Below are 21955 nucleotides of genomic sequence, written 5' to 3' on the forward strand. Positions count from 1 at the left end.
ACCACACATATTATTAAAAATAAAAAAAAATAAAAAAAATTTTTCTCAAATATATATTTGTAGATTTTAAGGGTGCGTGTATGCTTAAGGGGTGTTATTTGGTCGTATAGACCTATATACATAATGCAACGAATGGGAGGATAAAAAAAAAAAAGGAAAAAAGCCTATAAAAGGGCAAAGAGCACAAAGTGTGGAAAGGGCGGGGGAGGTACGACGGGGGGATAAGCCACGAAGAATACAACGAGTCAGGCTAATACGTATTCCAAGTGTGCGGGAATGAGGCATCACCAAGAGTAAGACAAACGGACTTGCTTATAAACCTTAAAAGATGTGCTGAACAAAGATAAAAAGTATTCCCCAAGTTTTTTTTTTTTTTTTTTTTATCCATATAAAAAAATCAAGAATAAACGAATCACAAAATACAGTCTAATAAAGTTGAAGCAGGATGGAGCACAGGAATAAAAAAAAAATCAAAAAAAAGGAGCACTGTCTTTTTCTGGTCTGTGTCGGTGTCGATGCCGGCTTTTATATTTTAACGCAGGTAGAATTGGAGGATCGTGTCAGGGCGCACAAGTTCGAAGAGGATGAAACGAGATTGCTCTCTAACCATTGGCATCAGCTCAAATATTTTATTTGATCAAAATATATATATATATTTTGAAAAAAATAAAAAAATTTGAAAATAAAAAATACTCCAAAATATTCTGATGGATTTACGGATCATCTTTGAATGTATTCCATTTATTTATATTTATATTGACAAGATATGATATTATTCCGAGAACATTTTAATATTTATATGAGATACAGAATGCTGTTGTTAATATAAAAATAATAATAATTTCGTTTTTTGCATTTTGGAGTATTTTAAAAAAAAAAAAAAATTAAAGATACCAAGTAACCCCGTATGGCTACACTACTGTCGAGCCAGTATACGAGACTAAAATGTAGTGGGGAAAGGCAATGTTGAGCACCGCAATGCTTCAGTAAACGCCAAGCGGTTGGCCTGGTGTGCAAGCTTTTACGAGTATATCATTGAAATAAATAAAATTTAAAATTTTAAAAAAAAAAAAAAAAAAAAACAATTTTTATGTTTAATATTTTTAATTTGTTATCTATGGTGTGTTATTATATTTTTATTTCAGTGTCTGCATATCACGGATAATACAAAGTGCAAAAAATACTAAAACGTCAACAAACAATTATTAATGTGATTAGTGATTAAATAAATTAAAAAAATATTTTTTTTATCATTTTATAAAATCAATCAATATTATTTTTCAAAATATATTTTTTTTATTCATATAAAATTGATTGATATATAAAAAAAAAAGCAGCTTTGTGCCGCGGCCAATCACGACACTCATTCATTTTATTTGAATATTGTTTTCAATTGTATAAGTGCATATGTGCATTCTGGCGCTAGATTAATTGTGTGAGTGTATCTGCATATATATATGTAGTCTGTATATTACTGTGTGTATTTGTATGTGTACGCGTTTATATTGGGGAGTGTTTTTCTCGTGACTCGCATTTAAAGTTTACAGTTGTGTGATTCTGTGTATATATATACGTATACCTGAATAATACATACATATTATAAAAAATATGTGTGTGTGTATGTGTGTACAGTGCATTGAGGCTTAAAAACGCCTCGAGCATTTTTTTTTAAATTTTTTTCCATCGTTTTCGTTTGGATGGAGGCGCCTCAATGAGGAACCGAGGCGTGCTCCAAACCGCACACTCACACATTGATGTGTGTGTTTCAACAGTGATAATCCAATACATGAATAATTGCTGCTAATAGAAAATTAAAAATCAGCCAAAAAAAAGTGTGTACCAATTGTTGATATATATTATTTTTCTTAAATATAATTAATATTATAATTTTAATGCTCCGAAATATGAAAAAGTCAAAAATTTCTCTATTCTCTAATTTCTTTTTTTCTACTTATTTCCAATTCAATGGTTTATTATTATTACTACTGCTATTATTATTATCATTATTATTATCATTATTTATACTTTGACTGGATTTTAAAAGCAACCATTTGTTTCGTAAAGTTGCCACGAGATGGTAGAAGCTGGTGACGTGATTCAACGAGAGCTTTTCGATATCCGGGGCTGATTTTGTCTTTCTCATTTTATCAAAGTATCTTTCTCATTTTCACTGACAGTATCTCTACTGGTCCAGTGTGTATAACATTTGTGAGTTTGTATTTGTAACCATCTCTCTATGTTTCTGTTGAATTTTTTTTTTTTTTCCCTTGCTCTGTGTATTGCAACCGACCAACTCCCTGTAGTCTCATCTTGTTCGCATACATATATATACTTTATCTCACTTTGAAATATATAAACATCTTTGTCATACTTGTTACAAAGCGCATGTGCCAAAAAGAGATATAAAATATAAAGAAAAAAAAAAAAAAAAGCCCCTTTGCTTCTGCTTCATTCTACTCTATACTAACTCATCCTATAAAATATACAGCATATATATATATTTATAATACTTAAGGGTATACACTTGGGCACACTCTTTGCTCCTGATTCTTTAACATTGGATTATAGTCCACGCGGACAAAGGATATGTGTAACGTGTGCGAGGCCATGAGATTCTACATTGCTTTTATACTCTTCTTCTGTCGGCATCACTTTTAGGTACCAAGAGATTACAGAAAATTTACGTTTGTACGATTACAGAGTCACAAGAAGCATGATGATTTTTTTATTCCACCAACCAATTATTGTGTTTTTTTTTTTTTTTACATTTAGTAATTATCTTATCTTAAGCTATGCTCAATTTTTGCTTTCACTTTTTTTTTATTTATTTTAATTTTACGTTTTAAAAGAAGCAAGAAAAAAAAATATATATTTAAAGTCTTTCAACAGCTCTGTTTCAGCAAATTAACTTATTTAAACAGTCTCGGTTTTTTTTTTTTCTTTTTTCTCAGTATTAATTTTTTGCATTTTTTATAATTTAATAAATACTGCATATATATATATATCAGAATCAAACGAATGTATAATATTGAATATTTTATTGCGAAAACGATCATCTTTGATCCCTTGACGTATTGAATATAATATTTGTCGGATGAACCTGCTTTCAAGTTATTCAAAAGTATACAAGTTCACACACACACACACCCACATTTATATATCCAACTAACTTTATAGCATATGTTGTTAACACGCTATATATACATGATATTTTTTATCCATACATACTGCACACATACATACATATTTTATATAGCAAAAAAATTGTATGATTGTGTTGAGCTTTGCAGCTGCTATATATACACTTTGGCTTCACTTATTTTCTCATGTATATATTATACACACACCCATGCACACTATAAAAAAAATGAAAACTTTTTTTCTGTACACGATACTTTTTTTTTATTACATATATGTATATTTTTTATACCCTATTATGCACTTTTCTTTTATTCGAAAAAGTATTTTTCACAAATGGTTTTTCACTATGTAGTTTTTCTCGTTACAAAACATGTAAATATACATTTGTATTATATTTTTATCGTTAACCTTTTATTTATTTGTTTTTTTTTTTAAATGTTTTATATTGTTATCGTTGTTTTATGAATATATCAAGTTTTAAAATAAATTGTTGGCCCTAATATTGACATATATCACTAGCGCCGATTTTCAAGTTGGTGTTTGCATGTGTGTATGTGTTTTATATATGTATAAAATTACAAAACCATTTATTAGTAGTAAAAACATAAATTATACAATCGATAATGACTCATATTTTTGTATATGTATTGTTATTTTTAAGTTAATTAAATTCAAACAAAATTTGTCATTTATAAAAGCACAAATTTATAATAAATTTTCAAGTAATTAATAGACAATTCACTGAGACAATAATAATGTGTAAAAATTGTCAACTTAAACAACAACTAATTAATTGTCTTGACTTTGTAATTGTTGAAATAATTCAAGTTACAACAAATTGATAATTATTTTTCTTTATAACGTCATACATTAAAAAAAGAAAAAAAAAATTATTTATTTAAATATATGCAAAATGAATATAAAAATTATTTCATGATGATAATTGACGGTAGTTGACGTTATTGTCGGTTATAAAAAAAAAAAATGATAATAATGATAATAACGTGGGGAAGTTGAGTAGTACTAAAAGAGGAGGAAAAAGGGACTCACGCATACGACAGATGGACGACAAAATAAGAGTCAACTTACTCACACGCGTTTGTTAAGACATTCTCAATGGTCCCCAACTTTTCACAAGTATATAATTCATTCTTTTTTTTTTTCTTTATATTACTCCCTCTTTTTTCTTACATATCTTATTTATAAATTTTTTTTTATTGTATATAATGTTTGTAGAAATAAATTTTTTTTATAACCACTTGTTTATTTTTCTAACGTAGAATTTTAGAAAAACACAATAATATTTATTTATTTTAAAAATAATTGTTATTGTTGATTATCTGTTTTTTTAAATGTATTTTTTATCAATTATTTGTGCTTTCCGTCGATGACCCCGAGGCTAATTGGCTTTAGCATTTCATTGTAATGAATTGGCTGATAAAAATTAATGAGTGTCGGTGGTTCTCTTGGTCGCGTTAAAATTCACGTTTAATAGAGTTGAATGTTTGAGATAAAAATCAATGCCTGGTGGCAAAATAACTGGCTAAAAAAAAAAAGGGAATGAAAAATAAATTAAAAAAAAAAAATTGGCGTGAATATCTGTACAAAGTTTTTGATGAGGATTTAGTGGATTGAGAAGAGAGAAGGGTAAAGAGGTATCAAGAATTTACGACGAGTCAAGTTTTATTCGGAAATTGTGTGGGCGTTTGTTGAGCCTCCGGTTGTATTTAATATATTTTTTTTTTCTTTTTTTTTTTTCATGCATTAGTAAATATATTCATATACAATACATAAATACACATCTACTTGAAATTTATACACACATTGAAAGTTGAGTTTATATGCGTTACACAGTCAAAGGGTGAATAGCCCATACCCTCGTCTTGTTTTTAATGCTTTAACCAGTTACTTTACTCAAACTATACCTTTTCATTGTCCTTGCATACCACATTAGTTTATATACGTTTTATTATTATTATTATGACTCTTTAAATATATTTTTTTTCAATTATTTTACTGTCGATTATTATTATACACATCACAAGTTATAAAAATATTATTATTATTAAAAAATAAATATATACATTTGTTTTTAGTTTGAATAAAAAAAAAAAAGTAAAGGACATTAAAAAATTCATGTAACACACATTAGTCTTATTTGTAAAATTGAAAAATAAAATTCAACATGTAATGATGTTGTTTGGGGGCAAGTCGTTGGCCCGAAAATGGTGGTGCGTGCTAGGTTCGACACACGCTGACTTTTTAGTTTAGTCATGAATCTTGTGTAAATCGTGTACAAGAGTGAGTGAGTAAGTGAAAAAAAAATAATATACGCGTTTATATGCTGCAGTTGGTATTTTTTTTTATTATTATTTCTTATAAAATTCCCCTTTACCCGCAGCATCGACCTCGTGCCCGCAAACTGCACATAAATCTTCTCCCTACCGATATGGAAGCGAATTTATTTTTTTCATTTTTTATATAATATATATATAAGAAACCAGAAGATTAGACAAATAGTTTTTTTTTGCTTTTTTTTTTAACTAAATTTTTCAATGAAGAAAGCACTCAACCGTACACTCGATTGATATCGTTTCACAGACATTTCACACTTGACTGCTCATCATGATTGTCCGTGAATATTTCATCTCAACGTGATAATTATATACATCATTTATTTGCTAATTATGTATTTAAGTTGAATCACAGTTGAGTATTTTATATTGAATATTTTTCATTTCAAAATTATGCAATATGCATTATGTATATTTATTTTTTCTATTTTGTTGACTATACTTGTTGTGTATGTAGTAAAAAAAAAACAAATAATTTCTTGTAATCAATTTTATTATCATGATTAAATTTAGGTGTCCAGGTGTTGGCTAGAATAATTATTTGATTCTACATCTGTGGTCTCGTTTCCCCTTTGTGCTCCCATTGTGAATTATTATTTTTATATTTACATCTATTGAAATATTTAATAATAAAAAAAAAAAAAAAAAAAAAATATGCATTCAATATACATGGCTTTTGAGGTAGAATGTATGTCGTGGGTTTTATTCGTTATATATAGTTTTGTATCAATTGTGGGTTTGCCACACGCACGCACTCTTATTATATACCACAAAATTCCACTTGAGATTGTATTAAAATTATCTTGTTTTTTTTTTTTCATTTAATTCTTTTTAAATATATGACGTTACAAAGTTAAATAATTATCTACTTGGTGAATTTAATTTTTATTTTTTTAATAATTATAAAGTCAAGATAATTAATATTTAAATTGACAATATTTTTTTATACACTATTATTGTTACTAACGTATATTTAATTGTGTACAACAATTAAATATTTACTTGATAATAATTAAAATTTGTGTCTTTAATACTAATACTATAATGTTTGACAGTATAACACAAACATTCATATACATACAACAAATTTCGTTGCTAGTAGTTTATGTCAATATTAGGGCGGCCAATTTATTATTCATAATTATATATAGATCCCATGTATGCTCACCCTTTTCAACACAAAAATATCGTTATACCCTGCGATTATTATACAATTTTAAAATTCAAAAATACCTATGCTTATTTATTTATTTATTAAACTATCAATATAGAAAATATATATTTTTTGAATCTAATACTTTTTATAATTAAATTTCCGTAAATGATTGACATTGATTACGTGTTTGAAAAAAAAGAAAAAAACGTAATAGAAAAAGAGAAGAACGGAAGCATATATCGGCCTTGTTGTCATACAGTAAATGTGTATATGTGTATGTGTACATACCACATACACATACATTACGTGTATGTGACGAGATAGTTCGTTTAAGGTCATGCAATTAGCCACAGCAACTTGAAACTCTCGAGACTTCACGACTCTCTCAGAGAATTTCTCGTGAACGTCAACTTGAAACTATCTTATAAAGTTTTTATTTATTTTTTTCTTTTATATTTATTCTTTGGTTACTTATATTTATATATACACATAACCGCATATAAATGTATTTTGTTTTTTTATCAAATTACATTACTTGACGTCATCACAATATTGTTATCATTAAACAATCACAAATTATTTATCAAAACAAAAAAATAAATAAATAAAACAAATAAAACTTTATTTATACTATTATTTATGTAATTTTATTTTTATTTCTTCATGCTTTAGTTAAACATGTATTTATATTTCAAAAACATGACTTATTGATATTTTTTAAAATTTTTTCATGTCATTTATGTATTTTTTAATAACCAACAAACTTTGTAGCATTTTTTTTTCACGACGTAATTTTAAATAATGCTCATTGACTATAAAGTAGTATACATAATAAAAAATTTACACTATACATATGTGCTGGTTTAGTGTCGCGATCTCATAAATTATTATCGTTATAGTTTGAAAATTCATATCAGCTAAATCAGGCATTAAAGTATGTCAACTAATAGCAGTTATAACATCATTGTAATAAAATAATCTGTAATAACTTTTATTATACAATTTAAAAGGAAAAAAAAAAAAAACAACTTAATAATTCAACAAAGTATTAATAAAAATAAATTTTACGATAAAAAAATATATACAATATTGTTTAAATTATAAAATCATCTTTTTCATAATTTATCTTATATTGTCATTCATTATTTCGACCTTGAAAATTCAATTTATTGAGACGCAGATAATATAAAAAAAGAAATCGATAGCCAAATGCGCCCATCATACACGCAAACATTTATATAAAATATGGATATATAATAACCGACTCAACTTGAAAATGTTAAGTTAAAAAAATTTGAAAAGAATTAAGAAAGAAAGGTGAAAAAAAAATAAAAAAAATACATTGGCTTACCACCAGCTTGTATCAAGGTATTATATAGCAATTTGGAGTTAAGTGTAGCTTCACGATGGCCACATTAGTAAGAAGGGACTAAAGCGACTTTGTCGAATGTGTTTTATAACATTTTATTCGTGATATGTTCAGTCGAATGTACGTGTTTTGAATTGTAATATATTGCTGTTTTATTTTTTTTATACATTATTTTATTTATCTCAAGTTAAATTCATCTCACTTGCACACTATTGTGGGTGCTTTTTTTTTCGATCGATTAAATACGACTAGCCATGTGCTTCTGCGCCTACATATTTTCTCCTACTTTTTTATTAACTCACACACAATTACACAATCACTCACACATATACTTTATTTGTCTATCTATTATGTTTATTATTTTCAATCAATTTTTTTTATCTTTTATTTACTTTATTTTGTTGAAACTCGCTTTTATTATTTTTTATTCTATTTGCAAATTAGTTTAATATTATTATTGTTTTTTTGATTAAATACAATGTTTCACATTGTTATGTATTTTTATTGTGTAATCCGGCTTTCGTGATTGGACAAAAAGAGCTTTTTTTTTGTATGCACGTGCACAATTTCTACATTATATATAGTTCAAAACCCCAAAGAGGATTTACTCGTTTCACACGGCCATCGTTGATGAACTCGGATGGAAAATTCAAAGGGTCATGATTATGAGATCAACATAAAAAGGATGCAACATTGCTTGGCTAGTAATTTTTTTTTTTTTTTTATATCTTTATGAAAAGTTAAAAAAAATTAGTCAAGCTTTTTGTTTCTTTTTTAACTTTAATGCCTATTTTTTTTAATCCATAATTTTCATTTAGTTCAATCTTTCGTAGATTATTTTTTATTTTTTTTTTTTCATATACTGACAGTTTTGTACTTTACTAAAATTACCGGTTTCCATTGTTGGCATCAACGACGTAACTAAAATCCGCTATTTCCGGTCATTGAGACTTTGTAATCATAGCTTTAAATCTTTTATTTTTTTTCAAAACTATTTAAAAATTTTCACGCTTACATTAGCGCAACAAGAAAATCATTGTCTTGATGTTATAAAATTGCTCTAATGATTATTTAAAACTATTTTTTTTATATTGATGTTTCATTGAATGATTATTTATTTTTATAAAATTATTATCAATTTATTTTTTTGTGTAAGAAATATAAATTGATTTGAAGGCCATGACAATGTCCTTGTTCTGATTTCTCAGTTTCTCATTCTACATTTTATATATTTAAAAAAAAAAAAAAAAACACATATAAAACAAGAGAAAAAATAAGAAAAAAAAAAAAAAAAACATGTTTATTTGCAGAGGAAAAGTATTACCAGTAGCACAAATAAATTGTCTTTTTTTTTTTTTCCTTGATTATACGTACAAACATCGAAACTCCCGCAGGCAAGTTTGCGTGTTTGTTGTGTTCATGGAAATCCGCGTGAAAGAGGTCGTGTGATAGTTTAAAAGTGGGAGTAAATATATAAACAATATAATTGAAGGTAACAATTACCACATGAAATTTGTCATCAAGTTTAATCATTAAGCAATAAACTAATGATTACATAATTTATTTCAAAGTTAAAAAGAAAAAACTAAAATGAAAAAAATATATATATATATTGCAAGTGCTTGGTTTTAACTTTGAAATATTTTTTATTTTTTATTATCGATACATGTCAGTGAGTCAGTGACGATAATAATAATAATATGACTTTTATTTATCAGTAATATAAATACACTAAAACCTTGTTTAATATGAGTGTTTATATTTTTAAATAATACATAATCAGTTGTTTGATATTTTAAATATATTTTAAATGACTTATTTGATATAATAAAAAATATAAATCAAATAAATATAAAATCAATCGTTAAATTTATTATTAATATTATTTAATTTTATCAGTAGCTACCTATAAATTCAGTGTTATCGTATTAACTTGTAAATTTTTTTAAATCATGTTGCTCTATTGCTTCTTGGAGCATATTTATATATACAAAAACTAATTAGTCATTACCAATAATATCTTGTCTAATCTTGTTAGATTTGTTGTCTTTTTTTTACCAAGTATATTGATATCATGTCCTCGGTAATATTTATATTAAAACATTGACTCAAACTTTATGAGTCAACACAAAAAACAAGAGTTTATTAAAAAAAAAAATATCAATAATATGTTCTATCATGATTTTTATCTACCATCAGTTATGATTAGATGACTGAGATTATTTTGAACGTTAAAGTTGTCAAGATTCAAGTGTCAGATATATGGTAATAATGATAAGCATCTTTTAAAAAATGAAAAAAAAAAAATAATAATACATACAATGATTTTGTATGTGTGAAAAAAATCAATACAAAAAAAAATAATAACTTGATATTATTTTTTTGTAACTATTATTATTATAATATATTGAAATAAAAATTTTTCAGTATAAAAATTCTTATTGCCACAGGGACTTTAGTGTGAGCCAAAAAAAAAATAAAAAGTTTTTGGCACGTCGTAATCTTTATTCAGTGAATTCGTCGTTGTCGTATATATTTACGAGAAGAAGAGTCGACGACTCGAGTAGTTTTTAAACATCATTCAGTGTTGGTACAAGGACAGCTAGACTATGTTCATGTATTTGTGTAACTCATACATATATCTGAATTTATATTTGAATAGTTATTTTGTGTTAGTTTATCCATTCAAAAACCTTGGTTTATCATCCAACCAACCAAGAGGTTTGTCAACATTTCTTAAAAAATATTTTCTATTTTTATTATTATTATATTATTGTTTTTTTTCATAATATTTTTTTGTTTGAATAATAATTTATTTAAATATACCATCGTACTTATCTACTCAAATTAATTTCAAGTTTTTTTTTTTTTTGTTTTTTCTAATGCTCTAAAATTGTGACACAGTTCAATTGACCCTTGTTATTATTGATTTATTTTTTTATTGAAACAATTGTATAATTTATATACATTGTATGTTTTCTTCTATTTTTTTTATTATTATACTTTTAGTTTTAAAGTTTTTATTTTAGTAAAAAAAAATAAAATAGCAAAGTACATGATTCCGAAAACTTTTAATATAAATATACAATTTTTCTACTTGAATATATTTTTATTTATATAAACTAAATTATAAGTTTAAATAGAAAAAAATAAATTTATAATAATTGAGAGCTTTATGTACTATATAAAAAAAGAAAAATTAATTTATATTTCAAGTATTATCAATGGAGAATAAAATTGCTTCAATTAAATTTGACTAGTTAATATATCATGACAAAATAAAAAAATTAAAAAGTAAAAGAAATCCATTGAATAAAGTGACAACCGAATAAAAAATAATTTATAATGTCTCGAGGTCATGCCAAACTATAAGTAAGAAATTTAATTCACCAACTTTTAATATTATTTTTTGAATGAAATTAATTTGAGAGACACTGCTTTCTTAAATACATTATATATTTTTGGGTGGTCAAACTTACACCATCAAATACATCTATATATACACAAAAATAAATCGTTTCTCGTTTCCCTAATTCGCAAAAGTATCTTTAAAATCATTGTACATCTTTCTTCTCTCTGCTCTTTTATAAGACTAATTTATTTTCTTTCAAGCTCAAATGATGATACACGTATATAATAAACCACCCATCAAGACTTTTTTTTCTCTTCTCTTCTCTTCATCTTGAAAAAAAAAAAAACCATCAAGACAAGTTTTCGATTATAATCCCCCAAACATTCTTCAATAAACCATGCGTCTTTACATAACAACCTCATCAACTAATTTGAGTTGAAATAAAAATATACCAATTAAAAATTTATTTATTTAATTTATTCATAATGTTATTTTAAATTTCATTATAAAATGTTAATTTTAATAAACATATAAATGTTTAAAAATGACAAGTAAATATAATATTTGATATATATATTTGACTTAATATAATATATATGTATATTCAGCTGACATTTGGTCAAGACAAAGTTATATTCAATACACGTTAAAAATTCGTACGCATATATAATGCATTGCACGTATTTTTTTATCATATAAATATTTATGATTTCATGGACGAGTAAAGCAACATTATATACAAAATCACGTACAATTTTACTCTCATACATATATAGATATTATTTATCATGAAAATACATGTGTGTATATTTTAATGTGTTTGTGTATATTGCATAGTTTGAAAATTTAACATTGAAACCTGAAATATTACCTGATGGGGATTAAACACATACATGCATCTATATAGACAATAAAATATATATATGTAATAAAGATAATACACCCCTATATTAGTATGTAAACACATAAAATACCAGCATAAATCTAAAGCTTTTGTATTGTTTAAAAATTTATTTCAATATTTTTTCTTTATGATAAAATAAATTCATTTCTAATATAATAAAAAGAAATGAAAATTTTTCATTTAAAAAATAAATTAATCATTATAAAGTTTTCCCGAAAAATAGTATTATTATTATTGTTGTTATTTTTTTTTTTATTATACTGTGTGTGAGAGCTTTTAGTGTATATTTATTTTGATCAATAAAACATTTAATTTTTCATATAACGGAAATGACAAATTGACATTTTAATTGACAAATGTTTAAGTGTCTGTGAACAATGTACGCAATCATTCTTGTACAAATGATATAAAAATAAAATTTATACTATCCCGGAAATGGCGTCAAATTATACTTGAATAATAATACAAGTGTGTATGTGTGTTCGTGTATTCTATAAATATTTGTGAGAGTGTATTAAGCCTCTTGGGTTTGCGATCTCTTTGGTTGGGGCCAAGGGTCGTATACGTCCTACGACATATAAACTAACTTTTCTCATTGCTTCTCACCCTTTTTTTTTTCTTTTTCTTTCTTTAACTCAATTCATTATAATAAAAGTATTGAAAAAATGTATTTATTTCTATACCTCTTTTATATATACATCTAATAATAATCAGTATATTAAATATACGAACCCAAGACTTAAATTATATAATAAAAAAAAATAAAAAAATAATATATATATTTAAAAAAATGTCGATGGCAATCTTTATCATCACCTCATTTTTTGTTCCAGTAATTTTATTTTATTTAAAATTAAAAATCAACATAAAATGTTATTTGAAGAAGAAAAAAAAAAAAAAAAACTTTAATAACACAAATTTAAATAAAAAATTTAATGAATTTTAAATTTAATTTTTTTTTTTTTTTCTTTCGATTACAACTGTATAAATATATACAGCAGTAGTTTAACTGATGAAAATTACAAATTAAAATTACCCAAGAAATTGCTATTAAACATGCAAAATAAAATTATTAATTAATTAAAAGAAAAAAGAAAAAAATAAATAAAACTTTTTATTGATATAATTGATGTGGTAGATAGATATAATTCTTTGATATTTATATGACCCTTAAAAAATAAAAAAAAAAAAAAAAGCTCGTGTCTATTAGTAACTCTCATAATAATTTTTTATCATCATTATTATTATTATTAGCATTATGATAAACATGATGATCGTCTAGTAGAAAACTGTAACGAGAGACGAGTGCGTACGCATTGCCGGAAATACTTGTCAGCCACTTAAGTATATGCCTAAAGGGGTTCCCAAAGTGATGAGTAACTGGCTCGTGCTACCACCTCTTTGCTATGAGCATCATTTTACTTGTATATTTTTTACACAGACACATATAAATATTTTAATAAAATATTTTTTAACCCACACATATATACTTGTACGTAACAACATTGTTATTTATATATAATATTTATAATATACATTTGTGCCATAGACCATATTCCCGCCCAAGAGCGTTGCTCATAATTGGTATCGTGTCTCAAGTTCCACACATATACACATAAAATTAACTCTCCATCTATCTGATGTATATATGTACATGTATTTATATACAAATACAATTACATTTGCTACTTATTTGCTTGCGTGTGTACACGCAAACTTATATATTATCAGTATATCGAATCAAAAGCTTCATTAATTTTTAGCATCATATGTTTTTTTTTTATCTTTTATCTTTTTATATATATTTTTTTTTTATTCACGCTTGATCTTTTATCTTTAAACAAATAAAAAAATTAAATTGTATATATAAGATATTGATATATTTGCTAGAATTATATTTATATATTTTATTTCTAAAAATAAAATTGAATATTAAGTTTACTTTTACAGTTTCCATAGCCATTTAATTATTCAAATGGTTTTGATCCCTTTATCATATCTGTGTATGTATAATGTGACCAACCCTAATACTGTTGTCAAAATTTATTCTCCCCTTGTTTTATTTTGATATTCTATTCTCACTTTTAAATTTTAGCTATCAAATTATCTTCATTTCAAAAACACACCCATCACCAGACAAGACAGATGTAATGAAACATTAAGTTGACATAATTTTCAACTTAGTATTATATAACTATATTTAAACTACATTTTAACTATCATCTGTTTTGATTTTAGATAAAGTTATATTAAGGGGAAGTTATTGTGTATACAGCATTAATGCCTAATACTGTTTACGTGTATTTATGATTGAGTAGCTTTTGTCCAGCTCAAGAGGGAAATTGATTTTCCAATAGTTCAATGAACGATAATATATTGATACAATATGGAACTCAACTATGCAATACACCCATAACACAATTTTCAATCAAACATATTTCATAACATTTCATGTTAGTCGTATATTAACGTGAAAATTTAACAGAAAATACTTGATCCAATAAAAGCTTTATCATCTCAATATAAAATAAAGAAAAAAAATATTTATATTAAACTCACCCTTATTCCAGTTGACAATAAAAAATCCACGATTAATCTGCAACAAAAAATAAAATAAAAAATTAGAATTAAATTTAAAAAATAACTTGCAAATAAATTTAAATAAATAATTTTCTTAATTTAATTGAATTTATCAATATTTTTAAAATTATAAATATTAAATTTATGTTTTCTAATATTTATTCAAATCATGTATATAGTTATGGAGTATCTTTGTATAGCTTGTTTGTGAGAGTATAAATGTAGTTAGTTATATTTTGCTGATGCAGTTTCTGACAAAGCCCTCAGGTGGGAAAGGCCATGTGAACTGTTGAGTTTGCGTGTCTGTATAAATCTATATATATGCATTTGGCTTTCATGTTGCCGAGTGTGCCATTCTTGCTTTTCTGTTATATGTATATATATTTAATAACATGTATTTTACATAGTAGTCTTTATTACAAATTACTCATATTTATAAATTATATTTATATGTGTTAATTTTTGTCATTTTTTAAAAAAACTTTTAAAACGATATTCAAAATACCTCAGAGAAAAAAAAAAAAAAGCAAATAGATAAATAAAATTTTTAAAAAAATTTATACCGGTGATTTATTTTACTGCTCTTGTGTTAGCCAAGTGAAGAAAATAGTATGATGAATTAAAATAATAATAATAAAAATACCAACAACAATAAAAAATGAACATGGGGAGAGAAAAATGAGAGAGAATACATGAGCCAGTGCAATTGCAAAGCATCTGCTATATCGTAGCTTTTTGGGGTCGTTGTTTATGTGTCTTTTTTTTTCAGGTTTTTTTGTATTGAAATATATGAATTTGCATGTGTGAATATGCAAGTGCATATAAGGAGAAAAACTGGTGGGCATATGGCACATACAAACCGCAGTTTTATTTTTATTATTTTAAAATTTTTTTTTTTTGTTATTATGACAGTAGAAATACAGATAATAAAAAAAAAAAAGGCCATTAAAAAATGAATATAATAAAGACAATGATAAAAGATAATAAAAAAAAAAGAAAATAAATTTATACTATTTTCATCACGTGGAATCTCACTAAATAAATATCATACTTTCATTTGAAATTTTTATTTTTTATACACAAATTCTACTACAACATTGATATTCAATGTTTTTGTCTTATTATCTTATTTTGTTTTATGTATATATTTTTTTTTTTCATTTACTTCCCACTTATGTCTTAGTACAGAGTGATTTAAATCACTTTTCAAACTGTTTTATTCTCTTGCTCTCTTACTCACTCACAACTTTCCTTTTGTGGTACATGGCTCTTATATTCTATATGCTTGCTTTAGAAATTTTATTCTGTGCTTCCTGTTTTGGCCAGGCTTCGAACTTGTTCATTTTTTTTTTTTTTTTCATTTTAATAAATGAATGAGGTGTTGAAATGCTTTGAAGTAAATCAGATAATAGTCTAAAACTATATATAAAACTGCATTTTTGTGTTTTTTATTTTTTTAAATATATATAAATATATATTTTTTTTTTCATTTCTACGATGACAAAGTTGTAAATTGCTGAGACAATAATATTCTCTCTTTTGTTTGCTGTTCATTGAGCGTCTTTTATTTATGACTCTTAGACACCACACCTTTCTTTATGATATCGCTTGCTCCATGCTGCTGTATGCCAAATAAAAGCCAATTCAAATACACACACACATACACAATGTGCCAAGTTTAGAAAGTTTGTTTTATTTTGTTAATATGCTGGTGTTGTTTAAATATATCCATAACCATATAGACAATAATAATCAACCAGAAAAATGATATATATTTTACTCTCTGACATTTAGAAATATATTTAAAATTTTTATTATTAAATTATATTATTTTATATAATTTATAATATTTGTACAAGTTTGTCTCAATATACAAAGTTACTCTCGACACACTTTTTTTTATTTAAATGCTTTTGATCTCAATTTATTTTGGCACATAATCACGAAAAGTAAAAAAAAAAAATAAAAAAAGCTTTATGTTTAAATGTAAAAGTCGACAATAAATTATATGTAATTCACATGTAAAAAATAATTTGATTTTTAAATACTAAATTATCAAGTTGAACTGATGCTTAATTGTTAATTAAGTAAAAAATTTTTATAAAATTTAAGCAACACGAGAATGACAAGCAATTGATTTAATAAAAAAATAAAAATACATATAGTATATATAAGTAAAGTAGTTGAGTTTTCAAAATACAATGACAAAAGGTATAGTGTCTAGGATGCGACATATAAATTTTGGATTGTTGCCAAAATGCCGCCAGTAAAATTAATCGTTCTCTGACACGAATTCCTACCCAAGTGGGAATACCAATTTGTTGGCAAAGTAAATGGAGAGGAGGTCGTGTCTATATCTATCTAACTAGTCTTCATGTACATCATCTTATATATATACACATGAATATATAAATTTAAATTGAATATTAAAATATCAAATAATAAAATTAATGCATATTATATATAATAAATTAATTAATTATCATTATTCAATTTTTTTTACTTTTTTTTGTTACAGATTTCGACTGATGACAATGTTATTTATTGTCAAAAAAAAAAAAAAAAGGATAACCCAGTGATGAATCATCAATGAAAATAATAATAATAATAAGGGATTGATAATTATCATTTACGAGTGATGGTGACAAGTGGCTGTGATAAATATAATGATAATTTAGTGATGAAATAAAATAAAAAAGTGATGATGTTTTAATTTAATAAGATTTTTATAAAAAGAAAAAATAAAAGTGTTGGTTTTTTTTTTTTATTACAAAAGAAGTGTAAATGATATAAATGATTTAAAAAAAAAAAAAAAAAGTGAGGAAACAAATAAATTTAAAAAAAAAAAGGAATATAAAAAAAAAAATAGTCAAGTGAGTTTGTAGTTGTGCCGAGTGATTGGAGATATACAGGAGATACAGGAGTGATGTGTTCGATGGACGGAGATCGTCTCGCGGGCGGTGGTCGGGGTTCATACGCATTTACCAGCGGATCCTGTTTGGGACCGGAGGAAAAAGGCGTTGTATCGGTGGCCAGGCTGGCGGGCGCCGAGGAAACGGTTCCAAGGGCATGGCGACCACGCCAATAGGCGGTCGCCTCCCTAACGTTAATCGCAAAGGAAATTTGCCGTGTGCTGGATTAACATCACACGTAACATCAACATTATCATCAAAATTGTCTTTATCAACAACCTCATTACCATTGACACAATCAACAACGACAACTACAACAACAACTACAACAACAAAATCTACAATAACGTCACCACCAACTACCAGTAGTAGTAGTAGTAATATTAATAATAATAATAGTGTTGTTGTCAGTAGCGGTGGTGGTGGCGGTGGTAGCAGCAGCAGCAGCAGTAGCGGCAGCAGCAACAGTATAAGTAGTAATTGTAATAATAATAATAATAATAATAATATTAGTACAAGTAAAAATAATAAAATCAGCCGAAAAAATCAACCGGAAAAGTTGAAAAATTTGAAAGCAAGCACAGTGGCTGCTAACGTTGGAAATACGGATACGGCTGCGACGAATGCAACCAACAACTTTGAATACGACGACAATGAATGGGACATTGGTATTGGTGATTTAATAATTGATCTTGACGCTGACATTGAGAAGACGAGAGACGAAAAATTGAGTGCGGGAAACGGGATGGCTTCAACGCCTGCCTCGGCAGCAGCGACAACAAATAATTGTAGTCACAATCAAAATAATACAGTAAGTCAAAACAACAACAACAACAACATCAACAACAACAACAATAACAACAACAACAACAGCATTAATTGCAACAACAGTAACAGCAACAATACCAACAGTAATAATAATAATAATAGTAATAATAGTAATAACAATATAAATAATATAAATAGTAATTCAACGTCTGTTACTGGCAATTTAAATAATCAATCATCGTCGTTTTGTTCATCATCATCATCATCATCTATATTATCATCATCATCATCGTCCTCGTCGTCATCGTCGTCGCCGTCTTGCGGCTTAAATTCAAATTCTTTATCATCCACTACTAGTAATAATAGTGGTATTGGTAATAGTGTTGGTATCACTAATAACAATAATAGTAATAATATAAATAATAATAATATTAATTGTAATAATAATAATAATAATAATAGTGCTGGTGCTGGTAGTGGAGTTAACTCGGTTAATAATACGAGTATTACGGGAAACGTTAATTCAGCATCAGTTTGTAATAATTCAACGGGCAACGGTCCAACCGGGAAACCACAACCCGGCGCGGTAAACGCGGTACACACGAACTCTGGTATTCCTGGAAAAATGGCTGTTGAACATTCGGCAACCGTCGACAAAGGCCTCAAAATGAAGATCAAAAGAACAAAACCAGGTTCAAAAACAAGCGAGGCCAAACATGAAATTGTCAAATCAAATGAACTTAATGGTGGTGTTGGTAGTGTAGGTGTTAATGTTAATGTTGGTGGTGTTGGTAGTGTTAGTAGTGGTGGTGTTGGTAGTGGTGGTATTAGTAATGTTGGTAATAATGTAACAACAATTGATACAAATGCTAATTCATCTTCATCAAATTCTTCCTCTTCCTCATCATCAACATCATCAACCTCATCCACATCATCATCATCAACATTATCTACATCACAATCTTCACAAAATTCAATTGTTGATATTGGTAATAATTCCTCATCATCAAATAAATCAAAACCTCACTCACCAGCATCAGCGTCATCTGGACAAACTGTTGCTGGTTCAAAACGTGGCTCAAGTGGTCACAGACGTGACAAAGCAAGAGATAAACATGATAAGCCACAGAGCAATCATACACCCCAACAAAATAAACCAGAGATGAATGGCACAACTAGGCCTGTCTCACAAACACAAAATTTATCATCGGGTGCAACAGCACAAACTCAAGGACAAAACCCTTCTGCAATTGCACCCCAACAAACTCAGGGACCATCACCATCATCAAGAACAGCTTTTTCTGTTTCACAAGTTGGTGGTAATGGTGGTGGTGGTAGTGGTGTTAGTGGCGGTGGCAGTAATAATAGTAATACTAGTAATACTAATAATACTACTAGTAATAACAACAACAATAATAATAGTAATAATAATAGTAATAGTAGTAATAATAGTAATAGTAATAGTAGTAGTGGTGGCAGTGGAAGTGGCAGTGTTGGTAGTAGTGGTGGTGCTAATAGTGGCAGTAGTGGAACTAGTGCAGGAGGAGGAGGAGGAACAATAGGAATAGGTGGAAGTGTTGTTGGTAACAACAATAATAATAATAATAATAATAATAGTGCCAACAATAGTGGTACTGGTGGTAGTGCTACTAATAATTCTGGTTCACCAGCAACTAGTGCAACAGTACCATGTCCACCACCAAGTCCAGCATCAACAACAACAACGACAACAACAACTGGTTCATCAGTTAAAATTGAACCAACAAAAGTTGCAACAGTGCCTGGATCAAATATCAACAATACAACAACAGACGAGACAATGGATACAGCGGAATGTAGTCCGCCACCAGCTAAAAAAATGAAAACTTCAAATTCTGAACCAAAGGTGAGTAAGCTGATGATCATGATGATGACAATGATGATGATGATGATGATAAATTCAATGAAGATGATGATGGAAATTGACGATAGCTGTAGATGATTGATGATTATATTTTTTTTTTTTAAATACACAACATAAACACTATTATATATAATTGATATACGTTTATATACTTTGATACTCGTATACTCTTTTTTTTTTTTATCTAATAATATTTTTTGCCAATTAGCTATCAGTAACTATTTAACAAGCTATTAAACTACTTTCTTAATAGACTTTTCATTATTTAATTATTTGATATACATCAAATGATTATCATAAAATAACAATATTGCAATATAATCTTGATTTTATTTTTATTTTTTATCCCCCTTTGATTGTTCTACTTATAATCGCAAATCAAGTAGATTAATCAATTTTATTTATTTTTTTTTTTTTACTTTAACATCAATATTATTTATAACTCTCAATCCATTATAATTTATAAATTACCAATAATCATTCCACTTTATATATTGCCATTTGCACATTTACCAACTCTATTTATTGAGAGTGAAAATAAATAAAAAAAAAAAAAAACTTTTATATCAAGTAACCGTTGATAGCTCATTATAAACCGTGTTTTATATTTATGATTAAAATTATTATTTATTTGTTTTTTTTTTTTTTTGCTATATTTTATTTTTGTCGTGCAACAGGATTGTGTGTAAAATGGCAAATTACATGTTGTCAATATAATGGACAAACATTGAGGATGATTGGTCGGTCGATGAAGAGGAAATGTTATATATATAGCTGTATAGTTTGTCGTGTCGAATGTTGGTAAAATAATATGTATAGTAAATTGTAGATGCTTTGTGTGGATATATGTATATCTATGTGTCTATGAGTTGTGTGTCTACGCATATACATACTGATGAAAAAGTTACAGGCTGGTTTGATGGGGAGGAAAAGGGCTGGGGTCTATGTGCAAGAGGGGTTGAAATCAATACTTTGCGGTCTCCGCCCCCGCGAACACACGAATGACTACACGAACAAACACTGGGGCGCGAGCAAAAGCCGATGGTGACGGTGGTTGGCTGATATAGAGGGTTGTTCCATGCATTCAACTATACTTTACTACTATACTACTACAACTATTGCATTATATATATATATATATTTAACTATTATCCCTACACCTTTCACTTCATATCAAGCTCCTATCTCAACGATTCCTTGACTTTGCCTCCTTCGTTTCCTTTTCCTGTTTTCCTCTTGCCTCGTTTCACCTCTTGCCAAGCTTTCACCACGAAATTGCGACACCGTAAAAACACCCTCTTTCTTTTTTAAATAAAATACTTTTTCAATTTTTTTTTTCTTTTTATTCTTTGCTTTTTAGTTTAAAAAAAAAAAAAAAATACGAAATTTCATTCTCGCAACTATATAAGATTAAAAAATAAATCTTTTTTTATTTTCTATTGTTATAATGATAAAGAAAAACACGGTTGGTGTTAATTATTTTATTTAAAAATAATTCAACTTAAATTTTTATAAT

The 21955-nt window shown here is 26.8% G+C and overlaps 1 protein-coding gene across 3 annotated transcripts in view; it reads left to right on the forward strand.

Moving 5' to 3' along the window:
• Positions 1–982: 982 nt before the first annotated feature.
• Positions 983–21955, forward strand: part of LOC122847441 (zinc finger protein 608) — a 39453-nt gene continuing 18480 nt past the window's right edge. For 2 of the 3 annotated variants that reach the window (XM_044145122.1, XM_044145124.1), the window contains exons 1-2: positions 983–1832; positions 17375–20421. In XM_044145122.1, the coding sequence (XP_044001057.1) occupies positions 17926–20421 (2496 nt within the window). In that variant the 5' untranslated portion in view covers positions 983–1832; positions 17375–17925. The remainder of the gene's footprint in view (positions 1833–17374; positions 20422–21955) is intronic. The other variant, XM_044145123.1, reaches the window with a different exon arrangement.

Source organism: Aphidius gifuensis, linkage group LG1, assembly GCF_014905175.1.
Source record: "Aphidius gifuensis isolate YNYX2018 linkage group LG1, ASM1490517v1, whole genome shotgun sequence".
NCBI classification, from domain to species: Eukaryota; Metazoa; Arthropoda; class Insecta; order Hymenoptera; family Braconidae; genus Aphidius; species Aphidius gifuensis.